Source organism: Cavia porcellus, unplaced genomic scaffold, assembly GCF_034190915.1.
Source record: "Cavia porcellus strain 051 isolate PalLab524CR breed Dunkin Hartley unplaced genomic scaffold, mCavPor4.1 scaffold_2, whole genome shotgun sequence".
NCBI classification, from domain to species: domain Eukaryota; kingdom Metazoa; phylum Chordata; class Mammalia; order Rodentia; family Caviidae; genus Cavia; species Cavia porcellus.
The window spans coordinates 113,992,260-114,018,908 of record NW_026947485.1 but is presented as its reverse complement, the minus strand read 5'-3'; the positions used below and the strand labels follow the sequence as shown (position 1 = coordinate 114,018,908).

Here is a 26,649-nt window from a genome sequence, read left to right as displayed (position 1 = left end):
GCAGAGTTATATTTTAAATCTTGAAATTTAGCTTTTTATAAATCAGTACTTCAGTAAGACTTTACATTATTAACTTAAACAAGAACAGCTGTGAAGACAGATTCTTCAGTTTACAAGGAATGCAATCATAGTACAATGAATGCATAAGAGGCATGCTGGTCATTTACACTGAGTAATTTCCTCAGTTTCCTCTGCAGAAACAGTGGCCTGTCTATGGACTGCACCTGCTTTGCACTGCAGAGACTCTGGCCCTGGTTTTATGGAAGGTGTCATTTTCACCCGCACACTTGTCCTCTAATTTCCCTGCTTCCTCTATTTCTCTTTTTTTTTTGGTTCAAAATTACTTTATAGTTTTATTTTTTTTAAATTTTTATTTAAGGAGAAAAGAAAAGAAAGAAAAAAAAACAGGGAAGGGGTACAAGTTATACAGATTTACAGAATAAAAAAATGCGCAGTAGGAAATCACTAGTTAATGGATTACATATTGCCATCTTAGAAATAATTGTTCAAGTCACAAAATTAAAGCTTGTAGAGTGGACATTCCAACAATGATACTGCAGACAGTTCTGTTCAATGATCCAATAAAACTCTGTGATATCATTTTCTATCTTATACACTTAAATATACATGCAGTTATATAGTTTAGAGCACTTTCTTTCCCTCTCTTTTGTACAGTGACTATTACACATTTTGGGTTTCATTGCTCCCACGGTTCTTGTTGCTTTTTTGGAAGAGAGTGAAACCAAATGTGACATAACAGAACAGAATCGGTCAAGTCAAAAGGGTGGACATAATAGATAATATAAAAACATAATACAAGGTGATCAACAATGGTTACCATAATGCCTCCCGCTATTTCTAATAGAATTGCCTATATCATTAGTTGTAATACAATTGAACAAAACCGTAAAGAATAAAACCGACAAAACCAAAACATTGGAGATATTGTAGGTCTTCAAAAGTAGATAAAAGTCAACGAGAATGGGCATTATATTGAATCTCATTATCTTCTCAGCTGATGCCTAAACTTTCGAACCTGATACTATCCAGCAAAACAGAATAGAGGAACCTCAGTCAAAAACAAGATGGTGAGAGTAACACAGGGCTTCAAATCGAGATAATAGAAAGTCAAAGTGGGTTACTATATTATATCCTGCTATATTTTTCCCTTTAATTAAATGGATAAAAATAAAAAAGTAAATAATGGAGTGGAGATTGAGAAAAAAGAGGGCATAACAGCGAAACAGGGCAGATCAAAACATAACCATTTAAGCAGAATAGTGTTTCACCACCAGATAATCCTGACCCAAAAAATAGTTACCATATTGACTCCCTCCCTGAAGTCCTTGAGTGCAACTTCATATACTGTAGCATTAAGTATATCAAAACAATGTAAATCCATTTAAGAGAATGACAGCATTATAGAGTATTTAGAATCGACTAACAGAAAATGAACAATGGTCTCTGTATAATCTCCTTGTCTTTAAAAGGTTTTTATCTTATACTATCGTACTTAACAAAATCCAATAAGATACAACCTGTTTAGACCATTGGAGACAGAAGAACAAAAGCTAGATGAGACTTCAAAACAAGATGGTACTAAATCAGCATTACCTATTAAGATGTCATTTTCTCCAAAAAAAGCTGTTCCTATCATCCAATCTTCTCTGTCTCATTTCTGTTGAGCTCTTTTTCTGTCAGTAGCTGTCAGTTTGTCTTCTTCATTTTGTTCTCTGCTCCATTCGTTGTGGCCTCCCCGCCCCTATTTCTGGGTTCTTTGTATTTTTCTTTTTTTAGAATATCCTGCAATACTTTCTGTAGGGTTGAATTGGTGGTTGCAAATTCCCCCAGTTCCTCTTTATCCTGGAAGCACCTCGTTTTTCCATCAATTTCCAGGGACAGTTGTGCAGGATATCTCAATCTTGGCTGTAGATTATTATCTTTCAAAGCTTGAATTATTTCTCCCCATGCTCTTCGTGATTTGATGGTTTGTGAAGAGAAATCTGCTGTAATTCTGATGGGTCTTCCCTTGTAAGTGATCTGTTTCTTGTCTCTTACAGCTTTTAATATTCTGTTCTTGTATTGAATTTCTGGAATTTTTATTATTATATGCCTGGGTGTTTCTCTGTTAGGATTGTAGGTAGCTGGGGTCCTGTATGCCTCATACATTTGAGTATCTTTACCTTTTGCTAAATTAGGAAAATTCTCCTGGATTATTTCTGTGAGTAGCTTTTGTAGTTCACTTGTTTGTGTCCCTACTTCTTCTTTTATGTTCTTAATCCTTAAGTTATGGCTCCTCTTATCATCTTCTTGTCTTTGTATTATTGCTGTGTGTTTCTTTGTTATTTTTAAGAAGTTTTTCATTTCATTCTCCCATGTTTCAAGTCTGCCCTCCAATTCAGATAGTCTGTCCTTAGTTTCTTTCAAGCTGTTATGCCAGTCTTGGGTAGACTTCTTAATTTCTTGATAGTCCCTTTGCACCTGCTTCACATACTCAGTGCTTTCTCTGTTTTCTCCATCAAGCAATTCTCCCCTCTTTTTCTGTTCTTCCATTCCACCATCTGCTTTTTCCTGGGTGGTGCTTAGCATTTCTCTAACTATTCTGCATACTTCTAGCTTCAGGTCATTGATAACTTCATTCCTGAATTGGTCTATGAGGCTCTCTAGATGGCGCTTAATGTATATTGGTGCAGTGTCCACTGCCTGATTCTCAGGATTGGGGGTCGAGGAGCCTTTTTTGTTGCTTCCCTTCCCCATATTTTCTGTTCCTTATAAGATGTAATCTTACACAGGAGGCCCGGCTTCCCTGCCTGTCAGCCACAGCTTGATCAAATTGCGCTGGCTAGTTGTTCCCGCTCACCGCTGCGCCCCAGGGAGTTGCGGAGGAGGCAGCCTACGCGGGAGTCGGTCGCTCCTCCGGGCCACCGTCAGGCTCTGGGATCTGGGTTAGGCCAGCCTAGGGAGTCCGCGAGCAGCGTCCCTCCGGCCAGGCACCTTTCACCAATCCCATCCAAGAGGGAAACGTGCGGCTGCAGTTGACACCACGCCCTGCTCTTACAGGACTGCCCGCGCCCAGAAAAACCTCCGCTGGAGTCAACCTGCGGTAGGGAGTCAGTTCCTCGCTCACCTCGCCACCAGTCAGCCTTCCTCCCTGTCCGTCACGTTTCCGACTCCGTTCGCAGATTCCCGTTCCCAGAGCTCGGCGGCGGGAAATCCAAACCGCGGTTTCCAATGGCGCGGAGTCGAGCCTCCACACCGAGATTTTTCTGTTCCTATTTTAGCGCCAGGACTGTATTCCAAGTTGGATTCTCTCAGCCCAGTTCGTTCCTGAGTCAGCAGAGCATATCTCTACTGGTTCGTATCTCCTTAGTTCGCATCATTCCTGGCCTCTGAGCCGAGCCTTTAGAGAGCGTTCAGTAGTTGCTGTTGTCTGTCCGCCATGTTTTCGAGTACTCGCTTCCTCTATTTCTCTCATCTTTGTTAAATATTTTCAATCACTACTCTGAGTTATCCCTGTCTTACAAAAATCCTCATTCTTATATTTTTACATCTTTATGTTTAAAACTTGAATAATCCCCAAATATTTTAGCCTAGCTTTCTTTTCTTTCCTTTATTTGCACTGAGTTACCCACAACCCAGCCTTTTTAATTTTTATTTTAATTTTGAGGTAGTGTTTCACTAAGTCACTAAATTGCCCCCTCCCTGGGTTTCAACTTGTTATCCTCCTGCCACAGCCTCCCTTAGTGCTGGGATTATAGGTGTCCACAATCACAAGTTCATACTCTTGATTTTCAAGAGCCTTATAGTTTGCCCTGGTTTAATTACAAATATATTTCCTCATTTTTCAATGTTCTAGATGTCATCTGCTCCCTAATTTGTACTATCTGTAGCTGATAACTCCCCATACTTTGTGGCATGTATGCTGATGTTTTGCCAGGCAAGTCTGATTCATCACCATGGGTAAAAGTCTTCCTATCTGTGTCAAGATTTAATCTCGCCCTCTGAATCTCAGGATTCCTGAGGTTGCTTCATCTGTCTTCCTCCTTACATCATTCACTATACCTTCCAGACCATCTGTTGACATCCCTCACCATTTATTTTACTCTACCTTACATTATTCCTAAGGCTGTCTTATGATTTTATTCTATAGATGTTTTTGAGCACAAGAAAAAAGATTGATTTATTCTCTTTCATTCATTGATATTGAGCACACATGTAACAATATATACCATCAAGTAAATTTGGCATAACACCGTTACTAGACACTCTTTTTATCCCAACTATAAAAGTCCTCATGTTCTTTGAAAATATTTAGAATGGTCTCCACAATGAAAGTGGGCTTCTAGTGCCTTATTAGTCATGATCTGGAGTAAATGATCTTTTTACAAAGTGTAATTGAAAAGTATAGGAAGGTTTAAATTCTGGGGGGAAAAACTTGTTATAATAAGACATCATGACAAGAACAATGAGAATCGTGTGTGTGGTGGTTAACTTACTGTCAACTTGAGCATGAACTCCCAGCTGAACTGAGTGGACATGCTTCAGGGCTTAGAATACCCACTTAGGGAGGCTTGTTTTGGGAAGGGTGTCAAAGGGAATGTAGGAAGGATTTCAGCTGATTTCCCTTGGAAGAACTTCACTCAGGCTATTCTCTTTGACTAAGTACCAGTCTTCACCTTTGCCAAGCACAGATGCCATACTCAGGAGGAGCTCTGCTCTTTGCCTATTCCTAGGGTGTTGTCATTTAGTTTTTGGTGCAGATGGAATCATCTACCACTGACCCTTAGGGTTTCCAGTGCAAAACCTTCAGTCTTTCCTGGAAGGTTCCTAGGTCTTCTGTTGCTAACTTGCACAGGACACTGCTGTGAGCCCCAGAGCTTCACTGGATTCTTGGATCTCTAATTCTAGGGTAGATGTCTTGCACTCTTCTACATTTGACTCTGCAGGAAGGTACTGAGAGCTAATCTTCTAAATTTCCATGTCCTGCATTAAATTTGTTTCTCATAAATGCCATCTACAATGGTGTGTTCAAATGATGGAGAATATTTTGAGATTAATGGTAATATGATTTAATGTAATATTATAAATTTATATATTATTCATTATATGTTTTGATTACACTGTGTACATTTTAGATATTTAACCTCTTTCAAAACTGAACTTAAAAGAAATTAAAGTACAAACAAAAACTAATAGAAGAAAATGAAAGACCTAATTCACAATATTTTTAGGGGAACAATTCTGGGAGTAAGAACTCCAATATGTAGGGGGCAAAAGAGAAGTGGACAAGATATGATCTTCCACACAAGGAAAATAGTGCAGAGACATTCCACAAAGGATAGAAACTATTTCCAAACTAATACATGTGCTTTTATAGCAGTTTAGTCTGAAATTTTGGTAAGTTTTTCTCTGAACGATTTATATTTATTAGTTTCTACCAAAAAGATTACTTTGTTTTTCCATACACACATTAAGTTCTTTTCAGATAATTATAAATGGCAGAGGAAATGAAGATCCCATGCCCTCAAAAGATACATGTCCATCTCGGTATGAAAATGCATTTAGCCTATATATCACAGGTTCCAAAATCTTAAAAATTCAAGCATGACAAAGAGTCCAAGTCCAACTCTCCTCTGAGACTCAACACACATTTTAATTGTGAGCCCCTGTAAAAATCAAAGCCTTGCCTACTTAACTATGGAGCTTACCTACTTCCAACATACAAAGGCACAGGGTTACTATTTCATTGCAAAAGGAAATCATAGAAAGGCATCAGACCAAAGCAATCCTGAAACCTGACAAACCAAACAATATGTCCTGCAGCTCCATGTCTAGCACCTGGGCAAGCTGTGGTGAAAAGCAAATTCCAAGTGGCTTGCGCATTCTCCTGCCCCTTGAGCATTGTCATTTACAGCACTCATGTTGTCTTTCTCAGGCTGGCTCCAGGCTGCAGATTTCCTTAGCACATTTTCCACATTTCTATCATCTCCTACACCTGAGGATCTCAGAGCTTCCCACACCAGTCTCGCCACTGCAGACTGTGGCCCCTGTGGTCTTCTTCTTAAATCTGAGTGGAAGCCTGGATGAACCTACAATACTTGTATTCTGCATGCCTATAAACCCCCATTTGCCCTCACAGATGGCTGCTCCTCTGATAATTCACCTCAGCTCCCTTGATTTTGAAGCTCTGGATTCTTCCTCTTAAATGGGCTGTGGTTTGTTTCCACTTGATCTTTTCTTAGTGTGGGTGATTCCTGACATATGATGTAGAGAACTGAAATTAGAGAGGGTGCTAAGATGACCCATGCTGAAAAGGCTGCTCTGCGGGGATTGAAAATGCATGGGAGAGCAAAAGACTCAGGACCTTCCTTCCCATTTCCCTGATCTCTAATTCTCCTTATGTTTTTCCTCAAATGTATCTGCCCTTGGGGCTCCTGTAAAGACAGATACAGTTAATGACTTTTGTAGGAGTGAGGGCCTTTCATAGGGGCTTTCAGAAATTCAGAGCCTCACAACAGCTTATGATCCATTGGGTCAGAGTCTGCATTTGTAGAAGAGCTCAGGTGACTTTGGACACAGAACATAGGGGGAGCCCCAAATGGAACTGGAAGCTCTCTTTAGGACAAAGGAGCAGTGACATTGCCTGCGAACTTCTAGGAGAAAGTTTGCTCTCTGAAAGCTCTTTGGAAACAGTAGCTGTAGGAACTGGAGGTATTGTAACCTGAGGTAAATCTCTCATTCTGTTCCCCATAAGAAAATGGCTTAACCTCCCTATGTGAAGTGCTGGCTTAGTAAAACAGGAATCCTAGTGCTTAAACTGACCTCAGGCAAACACTAAGAACATTCGATGAGATGAACAATGAGCACCTGCCAGGAGTTCAGTAAACCCCAGGATTTTCTCACAAACAAAACCAAACACACCTGGACACTCACGAGGTTCCCAGATGTAAATGACCTGCATGTTGTCTTCATAGCCTTACTTTGCAGTTCATCCAGAATCCTACATTAGACTTGGAAAAGCTATGGGATCTGTCAAAAGGCTTTGGGAGGGAATTTGGGAAAGAGAGGCGAAACAACCTGTACAGGACACAATGTTTGATAGCATCCAACAGCAGATACTTGGTCCATGGCAAGGGTTCTGTGGATCCTGTGTCATTTGAACCTGGACCCCAGAATACTGTTAGTCAATTAAAAAGAAACAACTACAAAGCTCAGGTTAAGAACAGTTGTCCCTTGACACTCTAGTACAAGTTGGTGGAAACATATCTTAGCAAATATTTCTCCTGTTCTGTTTTGTAGACCAGCTTTACAGATGGATCATTTCAAGGAGTTTCTAGATGAAGAGCATCATAGAGTTCACTCAAATGAATGTACTCTTGTATTGGCAAGGTCCTGGATTCAAACTCCATGTCACATACATTTAAAAAAGCCCCCATATGACATTAGGTCACATGATCTAAGGAGATCCAGAGCAGGCCAATGAGGTGAGAGTTGCTGGCTAGGGCCAGGAATCCCTCAACGGTTCGAGTGCTGTCCATGGTGCTGGTGGTGGGGACACTAGGGGTTGCAGGGCTGTCCCATCTCCCCTTACTCCTTTCCTACCTGCCTGGTGCCCAGCAGCAGCCTTCTCAGGGCCCCCTTCACCTCTTTGTTCCTAAGGGTATAGATGAGGGGGTTCAGGAGCGGGGTGACACTGTTATAGAAGAGGGTGAGGAACTTGCCCTGGTCCTGTGAGGAGCTGTTCCCAGGCCTCATGTACATGTAGATGATGTTTCCGTAGAAGAGCAACACCACCGTGAGGTGGGAGCCACATGTGTTGAAGGCCTTTTGCCTTCCTGATGCTGAGCGCATCCGCATCAAGGCCCTCATGATGTAGCCATAGGAGACCAAGATGAACAGCAAGGGTGACAGCACAATGCCCACTGCCAGGACAAACACGGCACCTTCGATGGGCACTGTGTTGATGCAGGCCATGCGGATCAGGGCTGGCATCTCACACAGGTAGTGATCCACACGGCGATGCCCACAGCGTGGCAGAAGCAGGGTCACTGGAGACATGGCCAGGGAGTTGGCCACCCCACAAACCCAGGCCACTGACACCAGGCCCAGGCAGAGTCTAGGGCCCATGATCACCATGTAATGCAGGGGCTTGCAGATGGCCACAAGGCGGTCATAGGCCATGACAGCCAAAAGCAGGCACTCCACGCCTCCCAGAGCCAGGAACAGGAAGAGCTGGAGGGCACAGCCTGCAAAGCTGATGGTCTTGTCTGGGCCATGCAGGTTATACAGCAGCTGAGGGATGGAGCTGGTGGTGAAGCTGAGGTCCAGCAAGGACAGGTGGGTGAGGAAGTAGTACATAGGGGTGTGGAGGTGGGGATCCAGCCGGGATACCAGGATGATAGTGGTGTTGCCCAGCAGAGTCAGGAGATAGGCCAGCAGGATGACCACAAAGAGCATGCTCTCCAGGTGGGGGTGGGCAGAGAAGCCCAGCAGGATAAAGGTCTCTTGGGAGCTAACATTGCTTCCAACCATCTCCAGTGCACCTGAGGAAGACAGTAGTAGTACTGGTGACAGTGAGATGTGACAGAAGCAATTACTATTTGCCAGGAGTTCTTTTATGAACTTTTCTGTGGGAGATGTTTTTCTGTGAGGGGTGGTTGGGATTAATCCCAAGGCCTTCACACTAAGCTACCCCAGGCATTTGTTTTTAATTCTGCCACATTTTGCTCAGTCACTACATTGGTCAGGCTTGGATTAATCTTCAGGTCCTCCTCTCTCAGCCTCCGTGTGCTCGCTTTCAGGTGAGCACCATCATACCAGTCCTCTTTTCAGTGTCTAACATTTACTCACTCACATAATCCCAACATCAGTGGTGTGGAGTTGGCACTGTGATAACCCCCAGCTTATAAAAGGAAACCAACAAACCTGAATGTTCAGCAAACTGTCACCTGTGGAAAGGGACAGCATTCATTCTTAAGCACGGTCAGGCTCTTCTCCCTGTGCCTTGCTGGTGGTGGCTCCAACTCCACAGAAGTCAGAGAGAAAGATGCTCAGTACCCTGCCACATCCTGGGCTCCTGTAGGAATCCCAGAGACACAAGACGGGGTCAAGACAGTCAAACAGCAGATACAGCTAATTCTCCAACACATGTGTCTGCTCACTTGCGACCCTTATTCCCGGGGTGATATTAAATTACATGAGAAGACAGTGATGAGGAATAAAATATTATCACTAAAGGACACACCTAAATGTTCCTTTCAAACCAGCACTCAGGTGTGGGCTGTCACCTCAGCATGCTGGGAGCCTGAGGCATGACAGCAAATTCAAGGTCACATGGGGAATTCAGAAATGACCTGGCTCAAAATTCAAACCAACAAACAAGTCAAATAACTTAAAAGAGCTGGGCTTGTAGCTCTTTTAAGCGGAGGCCTTGGTTTCATTTCCTTGTACCTCAAAAAAAATATCTTTTATAATTAGACAACAGACAATTTCATGGAGAAACTGACACTTGAAAAAAGAAATTTTAAAATTTTATAATAGATTATACTGCTTGAGTCCAGCACCTGACACAGTGGAGGAAATCGTACTGAGCTTCAGTTCCTAACATGCAGTCTTCAGAGTAAAGCACATTTGCTGGGATTCATCACATCACAGACAGACACAGAGAAGCTGAGTCAACATAAAACAGGCCCAGCATCTACAGGCCCCTCTGTTAGAGTCCGTTCACCACAGGGCACGGTGTTTGAGACTTTGGATGCTCACTTATGTTTTAATGCTTTATCAACTTCAGTGGCAATAGTTAAATCTATCTTACCCATTTCACAGAAAACTTTTCACAATTCAGAAAAAGAAATATAACATAAATATAAAATATATAAAAGTTTCTAAATGTAGGTTTCCTTGTATGTGAAATAAAGCTCATGTACCATAAAAACGGGGAGCGTGAAAACAAGTTCATAAGACTAAGCAGGGAAAAATTTAGGCAACAAAATAGCCTTTGGAGGAAAACTGCATGAGTATCTGCCTAATATGCTTTGAATGTCATAACTAAAACACTGTGACTGACAAGATACTTGAGGAGAAGGCAGAGAGTATGTATTAATTACTCTCTATCACTTAGGTAAAACTAAATCATAAAATCTATACTTAAACATTTTTAAAAGTCTACTATAAGTAGATGTGATAGGATTTTTTCTTTTGCCCTGCTCAGCATAGAATAAAGGTTTTCCAAGTCAAATTTCATTTTTCAAATACTGTAAAGTAAAACAGGACAGAAAATTTGTTCACATTATAAAAAAATCTGCACACCAAGAAAGAATGCTGACAAAGTCTATAATTTTGAAAGTCAAGAGACTTCCTTGTAAGATTTTTTTTTCAAAAAATTGTCCAGAAACACCTGAGGCAAAACAAAAATGAGCACTGATTTAAAGAAGCATTTCACAGGAAAACAAATCATTTATGGACAACTGATTTATGCACATGAGAGAGTGTCTCACTAGTGACTGAGGATATCACATGGAAACAGAGAGGTCTGCTCTCTAGATAGGTCTCTGTAGACCCTGGAAAACACTGTGAAGTCCAGAGTTCAGAGTCTGTAGAAGGAGCTCATTCCCCCTGACCCTGTGATGCAAGTTGAACCTGGAATGTTGTCTTTACAGAAATCTGTTTTGGGGCTGATGATTTAGCTCAGCGGCATAAGAATCTGCCTTACAAGCAGGTGATTGTGAGATTGATCCCTGGTACCGATAAAAAAAAATCTTTTGAAAAGATCCCTGCTTTAAAATACACATGTAACTGGACAGGGCATAGGTTACTTTAACAAACTATAGATTCCAAACAATAGAAACTGACTTGCTTTGTCCCTCCCTGGTTGTGCATTTAGACACCTGCACTCAGGATTCCACCCTCACTGAGAGACCCCCCACCCTCAAGAACCCTCTTGGGAGCTCTGAATGAAGGAGATGAGCTAGGAAACAATTCCTGAGTTTAGTCATGGACCTGAGGTAACAGGCAGAGATGTCATCATGAACTTGACAAAAAGACTCCTAAATTCAAGTAAGCACAGATCTATGGTCTCAGAGTTTAATACAAAAACAATAATTTCCAACAAGCAGAAAAAACAGACACACTGACATGCCCAGCGGGGCTGCCCCTCTCCATGTCTACTTGCTCATACACACAGAGACACTTGCTTCAGTGGAAGAAGAAATCGACGAGCACGTGCTCCTGGGCAGCGGGATGGAGGTGAAGGAAGGCTCCCAGTATCCTGTGGTCCTTTACAATACAGTAATAAATTAGCTTGCAATCTAAAACATGTATCAGTGAGCATAAACCTGCTAGCTGACATTGGGGTTGTGTCCTAAAATCATGTTGTAACTTGTTAACGCACGACTTTAGCTTTGCCATTCTCCTTTACAAAGATCATTTGCCCCACCTGCTCAGCAATATTTTTCTCTCAAAATTAGCTGAAATAGGAAAAAAGTAGGAAGAAACTTGGGACCACACACACACACACACACACACACACACACACACAGACCAAAATGCATTTCCCACCACCACAAGGACACCTGAGCATGAGGACAGTTCCGGGTACACATTGGAGAAGCTGAACCTCAGAATCCCTGAAAGAGACCAGAGGGGGCGCTGCGAGCTGCAGTGCTGTGCAAGTACAGGGCAGGGCTGTGTGTGGGTTTGGGAGAGCTGGGAACTCAGCTTTTCTCCCAGCTATGGCCCCTCAGCTGCAAGGTGAGCAGGACTTCCTCAGGGAGGCTGCAACCATTGAGAGGGACCCTGACTCTCTGCTCCACATCCAGTGAGCTCAGCAGCAAGCGGCCGTGTCCTTGTTTCTCTTAAGAAAGACAATTTTCCCCAATCTTTCAGGAATGGAAAACATGGCTCTGCATGGTGGGGAGCGGACTGGAGGGCTTTCTTACTGAAACTTTTGCATTGCTACAAACATACTGGCTCAAATTTGATTCTACTGAGCTAAGGCATTGTTTTAAATGGGAACAAATGCTGTTTCTAAAAGCCAGGGACTGCCCTTGCCCCTGCCACTCCAGCACCTGTGCAGTGCCCACGAGAGCTCTCTGCCCAGGAGGACAAGGGCTCTCATGAGGGACCGACACCCTCACTTCCTGCAGGATGTGGGGAGGACACGTTCTCCCCTCTGAATTGGTCTTGGGAGGACTAGACCTTTGCTCCCTTTGTGAGCAGAGCTCCAGGACTCAAGGCTCTCATTGATTCTGCTAGTGCACACTTCCTGCAGCCTCTGTGCCTTTCCTGACCTCACCAAGCATCTGACCTCGCACAAGGGGAGTCCTTCTGTCTGCCAGGGAAGTCTTCAGGGCCCCAAATTCCTCTCCTGCTGCTGGAGAGTCTGGCCACCCTGTCCCTTCAGGCTTCACATAGGAAGGATTAGAGGAGCTCCTGTAAGCTAGGCACCTCCTGGGATCCTGTCCAGCTTCCTGCCTGGGGGATGACTTCCTCTCGGGATTCACAGTGGGGCAGGGGAGAACCAGGTTAGCACTGGAGACCTGGGCACCCCACAGAGGGGCAACACATGAGAGGTCAAGAGAAGCCTGAAGAGAGAACGCTTTGCAGAGACAGTGCTGCAGGGACCTGGAGACAGTGGGATGTGCTCAAGAAGGAAGGGGCTGTGTATATGTAAGGGCCCAGATCCACTTGTGTGCTGGGGACTGTGGGTCCAGACAATGCACCAGGGTAACAGCACCTGTCCCTGTGGAACAGAAGGGCAAACAATGGAGAGCAAGCATCCCTGGTTCTCAGCCACCAGGGATGTATAGCCCTTGCTAGAGGGCGAGGCTGTTCATGAGATTAACACTTTCCATTTATCTTCAACTTTTAAAGTTCTTTAAATGAAAATAAAAACTATTCATTCTTAAATTTAAATTTGATTTCAAATTATGTCACACTGTCAAGATCAAAGAATCTGAAACTCAGGAAAAGGGATGGGTACCACAAATAAAGCAGGACAGGCAGTGGGGTACACCTTCTGGACCTGTGTGAGCCTGGATCACCCCAGCATAGGACAGTTCATATTTCCCTCATGAGAGGCCAATGATGTGCTTTTGATTTTTTTCCTTGCAGAAAAATGAAATTTACTTCTCAGGTTTTGTTTTCTTACTTCCGCCTGACAAACACCAGGCTCTGTTTTGTATTGATGTCCTGGATTAAACCCAGGTCTCACGCAGACCACATAGCACTCTAGCCCAGCTATCCCCATATCCAGGCTGCTTAGTTACTTACTAAGATAAGCGAGCTGTGCAGATCTCTTAGGTGACCTCAAAACCCAGAACCGGACTCACCACATCCACCGGCATGGTGGCAGTGACCACTGAGCATCAGACTGTGAGACACGTAGACAGAGCAGGTCTGGGGTCAGCAGGGAGTGACTCTTCTGGTATATGGGCAGGGAAGCCTGGGGGAGGCAGCTGTGCAGGGGTCGGTGCCTCCGAGGTTCCCAGCATTAACTCTGTGACCAGCTGCAGAGTTTATGAGCAGCAGATGAGGCCCATCCTGTGAGGAGGGAGGCCACATCTAGGGTGCTCAGGGAGCTCCAGGGACTCTGTGGACCCCAGGGCATGATCGGGGGCACAGAGGCAGGGACTAGCTATGCCCCTCAGCCTCCTGCATCCCACTGGTCACCATGGAAACAGGACCAGGAGGATTTGTCCCTGGATATAGAAAGTGCTTAGTGGAAGCAAACTCAGGATCCGAAGCTCACTGCTGTTGCAAACACACTAACACCATGGGCCAAGCACTGCCTTCCCCATCCAGGAAAGCTCAGCAGAGGGGTCATCAGCCCAGGCTACCCTAGAACAAGGCAGTACACACTTCTCCTTAGAGCTCTTGAAATGGGCTGAGTGTCTTTACAACTCTGTGCTAATAAGTGTGGGTTTGGAGAGGATCTGATGTCACTGAGGGGTATACTAACAGAAGCTGATGGACCAGCTGTCAGGGCAGCCTGCTTTTAGCTCTGAATTTGAGAGAAAGTTGTCATCCACAGGGGTCCATAGTTTAGTCTCAAAAACTAACTGGGAAGACACAGAGCAAATATCTGAGGTCCAAACTCATTAAGATTTAAAAATGTACCTGTGTTTTTAATGCTCCTGCTAGGGGAAAGCAACCTCTGAAGGCTGAATATTCCAAATAATCACAGCAAAGGGAAGAGACACTCAGAAACCAGATCCCTGCCTGTCATCAGCAAGTCAATGTCAGAGAAAAGCCAGACTCCTGGGCTTGTGTCACTATACTCAAGGACACAGTAGGAGGATTCTGTGGGGCCTGGGGCTGATAGACAGATACAGGGGTCCTGGCTGGTGGTGACACACAGGGAGCCTGGACTGTGCACACTCAAACTCTCCTGCACAACAGAGGAGCAGGTCCTGAGAGGCCCCAAAGCAAAGAGAAATCCTGTATGGAGGCCTGAGCCAGGAGCACAGTTGGGTTTAATGAGTCCCTCTGTTCCTGTGTCTCTGCCCTTTGGGACCCAGAAGCCCCAGTCCTAGCTCTGCCTGAGTCGCCTCCTCCCCTGCTAATGAGCACATCTCACTCCCTCCTCCAGCCAGCTCCACCTGCAGGCTTCCACCCAGGGTTCCCACAGGGCAGGAAGTCCTTCATTAATTCCCTGAGGAACCTGTCATTCAGCCCAGGAAGGGAACCAAGGAGAGCACAGTGGCCCCGAGACTAGTGACCACTCACTCCTGCAGCTTCCCAGATGCACAGACAGAAACCTGCACAGAGCACCTCCCTGGGGACACAGCTCCAGAGCTGAGGGTTAGGAAAACAAGCACTGGAGGGTGAGGGCTGATTTCTCTTCCCTTCCCTCTTCCTTTTGCAGTGCGGAAGGTTAAACCCAGGGCCTGTGGGTCTTTCTCATTATTCTTGATAGAGAAGAAGGAAATTAGATTGTTGTTGGCATACATAGTGTTTAAGGGAAGGTCATTGTGGATAAAATTCATAAAGGACTGCCTGGAAAACCCCAAGATGTAATAACAGGGTACACAGAGGGGAGGAGTAGGTGGGGAGGAGATGACTGAGACTTCTCTGCAGAAAGCTGCTTCCCCACAGTTGAGATGCAGACAGACACAGGAACTGTAAGCCACTTTTAATAAAAATAAGAAGCTAGAGAAGTAGCCAGTGTGACCTCTCAAGGGTCAGCCTGAGAGCAGAAAGCCATGTGTGATTCCACAGTGTCACACTGGTACCACAGGAAGCCACAGCAGCAGGAGGCTGGCACTGCCCCGGGCACACACTGTCCTTACAGCACTAGAACGGGGCACCTCTTCACAGCTGGCTTCTATTTCAATCATCTCTCTACCTGACAGCCACTTTAATCACTTAGCACATGGCATTAAAGTCGACCACAGAGCAATTGTCCAGTGACCACTAACAACAGTGTCATCATGATGTGTCACACTTCACAAATGCTTTATGTCTACATTTAATTTTGCTTTTCAGAGTGCCCATCATTTATTCATTCAACAAATGTGCATTCAGAGATAAGCATGTGCAAGACTATGAGGGCCTTGGCATATGCTGCCAAGCACACTGGTCAACAGACAAATATCCTTCTCGTCAGGGTGCTTACAGGCTGCCACACCAGGACAAGGATACCAATAAATAAGTTAAAAAGTGAATGAATATGAGAACAACACAGCGCATGAAAGGTGGTGCCTGGTTCCTGGGGAAAGTGCCTCCTGCAGGACATAAGGGTGGAGGACAGTGCTGGGGTCTGCAGGGCAGAGCTGGGAAGAGCCCTGCTGGGAGGCTGAGGGAGCTGCTGAAAGGAAGAGCTAAGGGGTCAGGGAGGGACAGAGAGAGACAGAGAGAGGGGAGCATGTGAATGGGAGGGGAGGGGAGAGGACACTGAGACCCACAGTTAGGAATCTGGTCTGGAACAGACTCAGATGGAGGCCGGGGTGAGGGCATGGCTCTGTGGCTGGCTCTGTGGCTGGCGACTGCGTGACCGTTCCAACACAGAGAGGAGTTAACCCGGGCACGGCTGGGAAGCTGCTCCCAGGCACCCAACAGCATCTGCAGCAGAGGTGGAGCGGGGATTTGATCTGAGGTCAGAAAGGACAGCAAGGGCAGTGGTCACTCAGCTCTTGCATGTGGGCCTCCCCGCTGGCCCTCTCCAGCTCTAACTGACCCAGGGGCACTCTTCCCAGCTCTTCTTTTTGCAGCACTTTCCTCTTCAGTGTTCTCTCGTGTTTCTTTGTCTTCTTTTGCCTGAACACAGTGCTCAGCTTTCACCTTCCTAGATTTTCCCACCTGATCCTCTGACCAGGACAGAAAAAGACTGGGAAGGACCAACTGGTCACTACAGTGCCTGCTAAGGAGACTGTGCTGAGCAGCCTAAGGAGCGGCCACTCCTGACTGTTATTGCATACAATACTGTGAATGGAAGGACGGCGAACAGAACTGCATGTTAATATGCAGGTTTCAGGGTGTTATCTCATTTGCAGGGGCCTTAATTTGAAAGACAACTCATCAGGAATGCATGTGGAGCCATCCAGAAGTAGGGTTTGTGGACAGTGCTGTTTCTAAACTCCTCCTCCTGCCCGCTTCCTCCATGCCTTCTCTGTCCCATGAGGACACTTCCCAGACCCACACAGGTGCAGCCTGGTCTCTCGAGGAGCCCACAGCCTGCCCCCCCCCCACAGGACCTCACAGGCCTCAACCAGTTCTCAGGTAGGCGTCTCAGGACCATCAGGATCCAGAAGGGCCCAGGATGCCCCACTTTCCAACTCTGCCTCTGGCCCAGGGGGCAAAACCAGTGGGTTCGTATCACAGATGAAGAAGTAGGGCCGCAGGACTCCAGAGAAGAGCTGGCGGAAGGTGTAGATGTGTGACCCGTGGGTGACATCATAGAAGGAGACCTCCCCAGCCTCATAGTCCAGGAAGAGCCCCACACAGCCTGGCCTGCACGGCTGCAGTGGTGGCACAGACGGTGAGCCCAGCACCATGTACTCAGCACCCTGCAGCAGCCACAGTGCCCACACGCCATTCTCAGGGGACGGGGTGGCCTCACCCTTCCTGGGCAGCGAGTCTCTGCACAGGCCCAGGCCCCACTCAGCGCCCTCACCCACCATCACTTCCCAGTAGTGCCGGCCTGAGGAGAAACTCTGCAGGCCCAGAACACAGGGCCAGGTGTCAAACCGCTCAGGGTTCCCTGGGACAGACCTCCAGAGCTCCCCTTCCCACACCGAGCGCAGGTCAGCTGTCAGCAGCAGGCTGGGATGTGCTGTGCTGGGGTCCAGCTTCAGGTCCACTGCAAGAGGGAATGGGGAGAATGGTAAGCAGCTGGGAGGCCCCAAGGGAGCCACGCAGGGACCTGTGTCCTCACCAGTCATCTCTGGAAGAGACCATAGGCCCCGCAAGCTGCTGTGCTGACATGGAACACAAGCCACACCAGGGATGGCTGGCTCAGGCTAGTGTCACCAACCAGGTCATGCAGGAGAAGGTCCAGGCCCTGAGCTCATAGTGGCCCAGATCCGGGCTCAGGTATTGGACCTGTGCCCATCCACAGCCTCGGAGCTGCTCCATCCTCTACATTTATATCTAAACTGGGCCAGAGAATAGTCCGACCTCAGAGAACTCCACTCAGAAGACAGGGCTGACCAACCCTGGATGCCCGTACTGTGGACCAAAGAGCCTGGGAGTGGGTGTGATCTGAAGCTGTGAACCTGTGATAATTTGTTACTTTACCAAAAGAAAAAACAAAACACCTTCCTATTGCCCAATAAGGTTCCAGGAAGACTGATGCACCCCAGATTCCTTCCTAACAAACAGGAGCTTAGAGGAACAAGCGTGCTGAGAATACCAGGAGACACTTCCCCCTTCATGTCCAAAAGCAATAAAGCAATGAATGAACTTTAATTTCTAATGTCACAACAAATACGCTATCATTACTACTGCTACTCTATGTACCCTTACGTGTGTGTGTGTGCGTGTGCGTGTGCGTGTGCGTGTGTGTGTGTGTGTGACTGAACTGAACCCAGGACCTTTGCCCTAAGCTGCATCCCGGCCTGACTCCTCTTTGTAAAAAGGTTTGTGAGACACTGTCACTAAGTCGCTAAGTTGTCAGGGCTGGCTCACACTTGCACTCCTCACTTCACAACCTCCAGGGAACTGGGATCCCAAGCACTGCCTTGCTCCTTCTCCTCCTCCTCCTCCTCCTCCTCCTCCTCCTCCTCCTCCTCCTCCTCCTCCTCTCCTAGGCTCAGCTGTCCCTCATGGGACAGGACTTCAGGCCAGTGCCCAAGTCCCCAGTGACCTCCATGTGGACAATGGCCACTTGTCAGAATTTTCCTGCTTTTCTGCACTTGAAGCCTTAACAGGCAGGTCCTTCTCTGCATTCACCATCTCTCACCTCTCCCTTGGTCTCCCTGCTCCTCTTCGGTCTCCTCTGCCCCACCATCACCAGGAACCTGAAGTCTCTGCTCCAGGCCTTACCGCTCTCTCAGCTGACCTTGATGTCCAATGTCATCCACTTCATCCACCTTTGTTTTCATTAAGCTCCACTCCTTTGCCAGATGATTTCAAGGCAAACCTCAGGCTAAAGCATTCTGAACTACATGTCTGTGAACACATGTGCCTGCCTGATGCACGTATAATCAGCATTCAGCACTGCAGTAACATCCTCGTTCCTGTGTCCAAGGCCATCCCCCTCTACATTTATATCCCTGCCTCACCTGCAGCCTCACCCACCAATGTGAGCAGGAACCTCAGGATGCCAGGCTTTTTGTTGTTGTTGTTGTTGTTCTTGTGTGCTTGTTGTTATTGTTGATGTGTGTGTGTGTGTGTGTGTGTGTGTGTGTGTGTGTGTGAACACTGGGGATTTAACCCAAGAGTGCTCTCCCACTTTGCTACATCACAAAACCATTTTTATTCTATTTGGAGGGTGGTCCCTGCTAAGTTGCCCAGGTAAGACTCAATTTTTCCATCCTCCTACCTCAGCTCCCTCAGTGCTAGGGCTATAATATGTGGGCCACCATGTTGGGTTATGATGTTAGTTCCTGTGATCTAAAATGTGGAAAACACTCCTGAGTTCCTCCACCACTTCTAGTGTGTTCACTTCAGTGCACATTGCCTTAGAAGTAGCACATCAGTCATTGTGCTACTGTGAGGTGTACATTAGGTCTCCAACACAGTCAAACCCCTAAAGCACAGGAGACTCACACATGCAGGAAAATCTTTGCACCTCCAGAGAGGTAACAGTGTGAGGTGACCAGTGTGCAGACCTCAGAAGGCCTCAGGATGGGGCTGGTAGCCAGGGAACCCAAGAAGTAGTTAGAGGTTTAGAATTTCTAGTCCTATAACCTCTTCCACCGGGACTATGGAGGGCCAGAAAATTCAGTCATTAAGCTGATAGAGAATGGCTTAGAATTTCTCCTTAAAAAGTAAAACATCCAGCCCACTGCCAGCATTCACTCAGCTCTGTGTAAGGTTGCTCTCTAAGGTGGAAGCAGATTCAATAGCACTATTGAATCAGCATGCTCCACACTGAGCAACATCATCTGTTCCAAAGACTACCAACATACAAGAGCACTGCAGTGATAATACAGCAAAATATTTCAAGGTAAGCCTTGAAATAAGGTTAGGACTCTACTGGATGTGATGTTATCTCAAGGTGAAGTCTGTAGCTACAAGAACAGCCAGTGCGGATTCCAGACAGTCAGGAGATAGGTCATCCAATCTGCCTGCACAGGAAGCTTCTCTAAAAAAAAACAAGGACTGCAGGATGATGAGTACAGGAGCTCTGGGCAGCTACTGGTCTAAATACAGCAGCATAATGTCCTCCATAACAAGAGACTAAAATGAAACGTTCTTTAAACTGCTCTAGCAAAGTATGTGACCTCAAAGAAGGCACGGGAAACTAGACATAGCTGGCTTAACAGCACACACCCTCTCCTGCTGGCCCTGGGCCCTGAAGTAGGGCAGTTATGAGGGACCTCATCCTCCCAGTCACTCAGATCCAGTATTGTCACTGAGTTGACCATGACAAAAGGAAGTGAGTTAAAACCAGGTGAGGATCCCTGGGAGCTGACTACCTGCACCTTGTGTGTTGTACTGACTACAGGAGATAGGGAATCTTCCATGAAGGCATCCAGTTTTGTTTGTAACTAAAGCTGAGTGACTTGTGACCACAGACAGACACCAGCCACCTACCTTGGAACCTCCTCATCATGTCCCTCATCCCAGGGATGCAGCACACAGTTCTCAGCTCCAGTGGGATGGGCTCAAGTTCCAGCCGTGAGACAGCCTTCCTTCTGCAAAGGACACAGCACCCACAGGCGTTAGGTAGCTTCCAACTGACCTTGCTCCCCACCATGGTCTCTGCCTGATCCTAGATGGGTCACGGGGGAAGGAAACGTACCGGCTCAAGACCTCACTCACATCCTGCAAGGCAAGGAAAAGTGGTTATCAGGCCTGAAGATGGTGACAGGAAATGGAAACCTCTTTAGAAGCTACTGGAAATTGTGAACCAGTATGATAAACCTGGAGGGGACAAGGAATCTGTTCCAAAGTGCTGAGCATCTGTCACCTCCCCCCACCTCACCTCCAGCAGACGCAGGGCTGGGCACTGGCTCTGCTGCTCCAGTTCCTCAGCTACCTCCTTCAGGGCCTTGCTGTGCTGGGCCAGCTGGACCCTGTTGTCCCGTAGCCTCTGCAGCGTCGCCTGCTCCTCCTCCTCCAGCTGTCGCAGCTGCAGCTGCTCCTCCAGAGCCAGAAAACTACGGTACTTGTCAAACTCCAGCCGGAATCGTTGTCTCTGCACATCCACTATCTCCTGGCAATACAGAGGACAGTAGGACAGGAGCTGAAGAAGGTGCCGTCACAACCCTGGGCTCTGGAAGGTGCCTACCAACCCTCTACAAAGGTGATATCCTTGGGATTGAGACCATGACAAAGTGGCTCTGAGCTAGATTTAACATTAATCAACTGGCTTTCCACATTTACTCATGAGTCTCTCCCAGCCCAAGATGACTTGTTCAAAGAGCCATGGCTAGTGTGCAGTAAGTGTAACTCTCCACTTCGTTGGTGACAGTAGGGGTCTGTATTGGCCTTTGACACTGTGACACCTCAGAATGCAAGATGAGATCACATCTTAAGACACCTAGCTCTTCCTCCAATTTAAAAAAAATTACACTGCAGCTGCAGCCATTTGGCTCCTGTTGTAAATGTCAGTGTTAGAGATAGGACAGATCTCTCAGCTGGCAAAATTTACTGCTTGGAGAAGTCTTTGGTCTAAACTTCCCAAGGTCCTGCTCAGTTTGCACCTTACCTAAGCATTCCTTCCTTTGTTTAGAAACCCAATATATTCAGTGATCCAGAAAATTCATGATCTTAGCTCTCAGAGACTTTTGAGCTCTCTGGATTCCCCAAAACCCATATTCCATTGTCTCTTTTTATGTAAGAGTGTATCCTAAGAGGCTCACAACTCAGGCATCAGGAGGCCACAGAGCTGTGATCTAAAATGTGGAAAACACTCCAGAGTTCCTCCACCACTTCTAATGTGTTCACTTCAGTGCGCATTGCCTTAGAAGTAGCACATCAGTCATTGTGCTACTGTGAAGTGTACATTAGGTCTCCAACACAGTCAAACCCCTAAAGGGTCAGGAAGGGTGGTACATGGAGAAAGGTTACTCTAATCTTCCATCTCCTTTGGACTGCAGTTATATCTGCAGGAACTTCTGTGGAATGCAGAGTTCATGTTTATGAAAACCATGCTTACTGCACAAGGATCACTGAGATGTTGTGTCTGCAGTAAACATACGTGCATTTACCAGGCCTTGAAAAACTTAGAATCTCCTCTATATTAGAATGAGCAGCAGAGTATTTTTTTAAATGTAGGAAAAGAGATGTTCAACACCAGGAACCCAATTTCATAAATATGTGCTCAGGACAGGCTTTGAAACCACACTTGGATTTGTTAGCCTGAAAAAAAAAACACAAACTGTAAATTACTGTTTGAATTTAACTAGACACAGCACTTGGGAAAGGTAACACACCAGAAGACAGAAATTTAGCAACTTTGTTCTCTATGAAAATTTCAGGCTGCATAAATTACATTTTTAGGGCAAAAAGAAGGAATAAGAAAACATAAAAGTAACAAGCATTGGTTTCTTAAAGAAAAGAAAAAGAGAAATATTCTATAAATATCCTGCTATATGAGAAACCCTGAAACACACTGTGTGCACAATGCACCCAAAGAGTCCCTGTATGCATCACAGCCTAGTGAGATGTGGCCACTGCCCAGCATACTGGGGGCATTGCACAGTTTCCTACTCCTTACCAGAAATGCCAGGTGCACAGGGCACCTCCTTACAGCTTGATAATCAGCAGAACTTCCAGCAAGGAAAAGCACTAAGGCTAACCTAACCCTGAACCCTAATCCTAACATCAGTATAACCCTAATCCTAAAAGCAATCTTAACCCTAATATAACCTACCCCCAACGATACCCCTAACCTTAACCCTAATGTTAATTAATGTTCTCTGCAGAGTCAAAAAAAAAAAATCTGAAAGCCACTCAGGCCTCCTTCAGACTTAGCTTCTGGTTATTTGATTGCTTTCTACCTGAATCTTACAGCTGAAATTTCTCAGTAGACCAAAGGCAGATAGTTTGCTACAGAAGGAGAAAAATGCCCTTGAAAACAGGGCAAAATCCCTAAAGCTGAGGACATATGTGCCTGTGTGTGAAGGTGTCTGTGTGTGTGTGTCTGTGTGTGTGCATGTGTGTATGTGAATGAAACAGGTAAGGGAATAAAAGGGCTGGTAATGTGCAGAAGATAAGGGATCAGTGCAAGGTATACCATCTGTTCCTCCTTCTAACAGGTTTGTTAACTGCAGCACGCACCGGTGGGCAGGCACACACCAGTGAATCTCACTGTAAGACTAGAGAGTAAAGCTGTGATCTGCAGTGAGCCGTGAGCCATGTTCATGAAGGTAGGAAGTAGGAATCGGAGCAGCATCAGAGGGGATTGGGATTAGAATGGGCCGTGATTCAGGACAAGACAGAAGCCAGCAGGAAGACTGGATCCAGCTCCAGTGAGCTTCGGAGCCCAGGGCCTGCTCACCTTCCACACCACGATCTTCTTCCCAATGGTCACCTCCTGTGCAGACACCTCTTCCACCTCCTTCCTCACTCCCTCCAGGGCCAGCTGCAGCTTCACCTGCTCAGGAGGACACAGAGAGGCCGTCACCAATACCTCCTTCAAGATCTGGCACCCAGACCACCTGACCAAGATGACAGAGACCCCAGAATGCTCCTGGACAGCCTGAGAAACTCTCCTCATTAGCAAGTAAACTAAACACAAATGCATTTCGACAACAGACCCACAGACTTGTCTAGAGGTACACTCACTGCACCATGTATAGCAGTAGCACTGTGATCCACCAAGTGTTACCATAGGAAAACACAAAACTACGTATTATTAACAGTAGAGTATATGAATGGGAGGGAGCACATATGACAAAATTACAGTTATAATCTCAAGTTAAACACACTTTATAAAACTTAGTGTCAAGTTGTAAAAAGTTTTATAATGAATATATAAAACCTAGTGAGCTAAAGGATATCATTAGATGAAATGCTGTCTTGTGGTGCTGGACTGCATGATGATTATTACTTAGGATAAGAAAACAGTTTATTATTAATAGCATTAGTCGTATTACTAGCCAGAAGAAATATGGTGAGCATTTTCAACAAAAAATATATTCCATTCTGAAAAATCTAACAAAATGATAACACACCAGAAGTTAAATCTTCCTTCCACGATGGAACCCTTGCTAGAGATAATTGTATAGATTATTTATGCCAAGCACCCATAACGATACAGAGAAGATCATCTTTACTAGAAAAAAATAAAAGTTCTATCAGCAGAGCTATGCAATCAGCCCTACACATAGGCAATCTGCTTTTAAAAGGGTGACAAAACAATTCTGTTATTCACAGTGACATCTGAGAATCTGTGACATTTGTTTGGTTACTGCAAAGAATGGGGAACTGTGACACTTTAAATGGACAAAAGCTCCCTCAGATCAGAGATTGTCAGTGAAAACGAGGAAGTGAGAACCCGTGCACTGTCTTCCAGGACAATGGGATCCAGCTAATTTTACGGACACCAAGTCTGCTTTCCACCAGAGCAGCAGGACTGTATCCCAGGGCGCAGGCCTCTGGACAGGCCGGTGAGGACTCAGGTGATACTTAGTCCTGTTGCTAAGGAGCCCGTGAAATACAGAGAGCAGCTGTGGAATCTACTCTGGCCGTGACTATCACAGCAGAACTTGGAGGAAATCAGCATCCCTTGCCTCATCAGCCTCTCCCAGTTTCCCACAGCACTCTAGGGGTTCCACACTCCCTGCCCCTAAGGGTGTCCCCCCTGCATCAGAGGAGGTAAACAAGAAGCCTCCCTGAACACAGAGATCTCCTGTTTCTTGGAAATTCACATCAAGGCAAAGCTTCCCCTAGTGCTGATAAGGCAAATCATATTCCTAGAAATTGTGTGACCCTTCAAACAGTGTACGTCCTCGAATGACAGAGAACATTGATGACTGCGTCCCTTTAGACAAGGTTTTTTAATGTCTTGAAGATATTTGACTCTCAAGGCTAAAATTGTAAATTTGCAGTAAAAACTACCTTAGTTCTTTTCAGTGCCCAAACCTCCAGAAAACATACTTTACCCAGAAATCTCCTTTCTTCAAGACGTCAGTCCTTTTGGACATAAAGTCCTGCCCTGCAATTGTGCACCGGAAAACCTCAGTCTGCCCCTCCTGACTCCCAGGGTCTCCCCTGTCTCCTCCCACAGGCAGGAGCACACTTCGGAGATCTACCCAGAACATTCTGCCTGAATTTTGCAGAAGACAACAGAAATCACTAAGAAAAACTGAGAGGCATTCCTGGGAAGCTCCACTGGGGAAGTTGATGTAAAATACCCCAATCCTTAGTTAAAACCAAACAGAAAGCATAAAGTAATGGAATTTCTAACAGAGCTGGTGTGTGCTGTTTATTACAGTGGTTCTTGGGTTAAAAATGTCTGTAAAGAAGGCTTCTGTCTCTTCTGCGGTCTCCCTGTCCCAGTGGGTTTAGAATGTGTTCGGGGCCATTTGAGGTGCTCTAGTAGGAAGGCAGAATTCCAGTGTCACAGGTGCCCTTCAGGGCCAAATTCTCCAACACCAAGCACCTCTCCAAGAAGGGTATGCAAGTCCATGTCTCCTTGGAGCAGACCCAGCCTGGCTCACTCTGCACCAGCTGTCTCTGCTCTCTCCCTCCTCTTCCCTTCAGGTCTCTCTTTCCCCCTCTCCTCCTCCCTATCAGGGGTGCAGCCCATCTCCTGCTCCTCTCCAGGCCCCAGTTTCCCTCACTTGGTGGCACCCCGAGGTCCCCAAGGAGGATGAGGCCCTGCACTGGCAGCCCCTCTCCCCTGCCACCCGGGGGGCTCCTCTCCTGCTGGTCCCCTACAGAGTCCGCTTCTTCTGTCCTCTCCCCTGGACCCTGGCCTGCAGGACTCCACCTGTGCCCTCCCCTGTGCTCCCTCACCCATGGGCCTCCCAGCTGCTTCCTGGTAGGTCTCTCCTCCCCTGCCCTGTCCACGCAGGGCCCTAAACCCGCTGTCCTGTCACCTGCTCTGCTCTGTCCTGTGTCTCCTGCTGTCCCCTGCTGTCCAGTCCCACCCGGTGTCCCCTGCTCCTCACCCTGTGCTCCTCCACAGCCTCCTGCAGCGCAACCATGCTGTGTCCCCGGTGCTCCTCCCCTGCGGCACAGGCCCCGCACAGAGCGTGTCTGTCCAGGCTGCAGAAGAGTGAGAGCTCCTGGCCATGCCTCACGCACAGCCCTGCATCTCGCTCGGTGTCTTTGGCCAGCAATAGGCGCTGCACGCTGTCCACCAGCGCCGCCAGCTGCCGGTTGGGCCTGACGCCCTCAGGCCTGAAGGCAGTGCGGCACTGAGGGCACCGGGGTTCAGGGCCCTGTGGCTGGGAATCCAGCAGCGTGCGCACGCAGGCAGCGCAGAAGCTGTGTCCGCAGTCCACGCTTACCGGCGCGCGTAGCAGGTCCAGGCACACAGCGCAGCGCGCGTCCTCCTGCAGCCGCACGCCCGCACCTGATGCCATGTGAACCAGAGGGCTTGGTCACTGGGGTGACCAGATGTCTGGGGTGACCAGGTGAGCGGGGTGGCCAGATGAACGGGGTGACAGGAGCGACCTCGGTGACAGTGCTACTGCGCATCTGCAGGAACCAGCGCTGCTGTAAAGCAGGCTCTGCTTATCTCCAAGTGCAGGCTGAGGGTGCAGCTCTGCCCACAGAAGGAACTGGTCCTCGCCCAGGACACCAGGGCGCCAGCCTCTCACTTCTGCTTTTTGAGATCAGTGTTGAGTGCTTTAGTGCCCTGTAACAGCTGAGTCATCTTAACATGAACAGTTCTCTAAGGTTGGCTATTCATTTCTTCTTTGCAGTACTGGGGTGGAAGTCCCGATATTTGCACTGAGCTACATTCCAGGCACTGTTTCCTGAGAAGGATTTTCCTAAATTGTCAAGTTACCCGGGCTGAGCTCTGTCTTGCAATCCTCTTGCTTCAGCCTCCCAGAGTGCTGGAATGACAGCTCTACACCTCCACTCCAG

At 46.7% G+C, this 26,649-nt stretch overlaps 2 protein-coding genes across 4 annotated transcripts; both read right to left on the bottom strand.

The window, feature by feature from the left end:
* Nucleotides 1–5,366: 5,366 nt before the first annotated feature.
* Nucleotides 5,367–9,059, bottom strand: LOC100714728 (olfactory receptor 2W3-like). Its single transcript, XM_063245238.1, has 2 exons — nucleotides 8,926–9,059; nucleotides 5,367–8,543 (listed from the first exon to the last, which is right to left on the bottom strand). The coding sequence occupies exon 2, from the start codon at nucleotides 8,530–8,532 to the stop codon at nucleotides 7,588–7,590; it is 945 nt and encodes a 314-aa protein (XP_063101308.1). The 5' UTR covers nucleotides 8,533–8,543; nucleotides 8,926–9,059; the 3' UTR covers nucleotides 5,367–7,587.
* Nucleotides 9,060–16,432: 7,373 nt separating this feature from the next.
* On the bottom strand, nucleotides 16,433–26,407 carry LOC100730247 (E3 ubiquitin-protein ligase TRIM58). Of its 3 annotated transcripts, none has more exons than XM_063245235.1 (6): nucleotides 25,725–26,407; nucleotides 23,108–23,203; nucleotides 20,588–20,815; nucleotides 20,405–20,427; nucleotides 20,197–20,297; nucleotides 16,433–17,296 (listed from the first exon to the last, which is right to left on the bottom strand). In XM_063245235.1, the coding sequence occupies exons 1-6, from the start codon at nucleotides 26,139–26,141 to the stop codon at nucleotides 16,713–16,715; spliced, it is 1,449 nt and encodes a 482-aa protein (XP_063101305.1). In that variant the 5' UTR covers nucleotides 26,142–26,407; the 3' UTR covers nucleotides 16,433–16,712. The 3 variants fall into 3 exon arrangements, with proteins under 3 accessions (XP_063101305.1, XP_003479591.1, XP_063101306.1); XM_003479543.2 differs by having other exon boundaries at nucleotides 20,588–20,818; nucleotides 25,725–26,401; XM_063245236.1 differs by having other exon boundaries at nucleotides 20,588–20,818; nucleotides 26,067–26,400.
* Between the last annotated feature and the right edge of the window lie 242 nt (nucleotides 26,408–26,649).

What these genes read in the sequence shown, in the direction of transcription:
- LOC100730247 (XM_003479543.2), bottom strand. Translation starts at nt 26,141, where the DNA reads ATGGCATCAGGTGCGGGCGTGCGGCTGCAGGAGGACGCGCGCTGCGCT. An exon ending in CAGCCCTGCGTCTGCTGGAG is followed by an intron (nt 20,428 to 20,587) that starts GTGAGGTGGGGG and finishes CTTGCCTTGCAG; the next exon opens with GATGTGAGTGAGGTCTTGAG. An exon ending in CATGATGAGGAGGTTCCAAG is followed by an intron (nt 17,297 to 20,196) that starts GTAGGTGGCTGG and finishes TCCCTCTTGCAG; the next exon opens with TGGACCTGAAGCTGGACCCC.
- LOC100714728 (XM_063245238.1), bottom strand. Translation starts at nt 8,532, where the DNA reads ATGGTTGGAAGCAATGTTAGCTCCCAAGAGACCTTTATCCTGCTGGGC.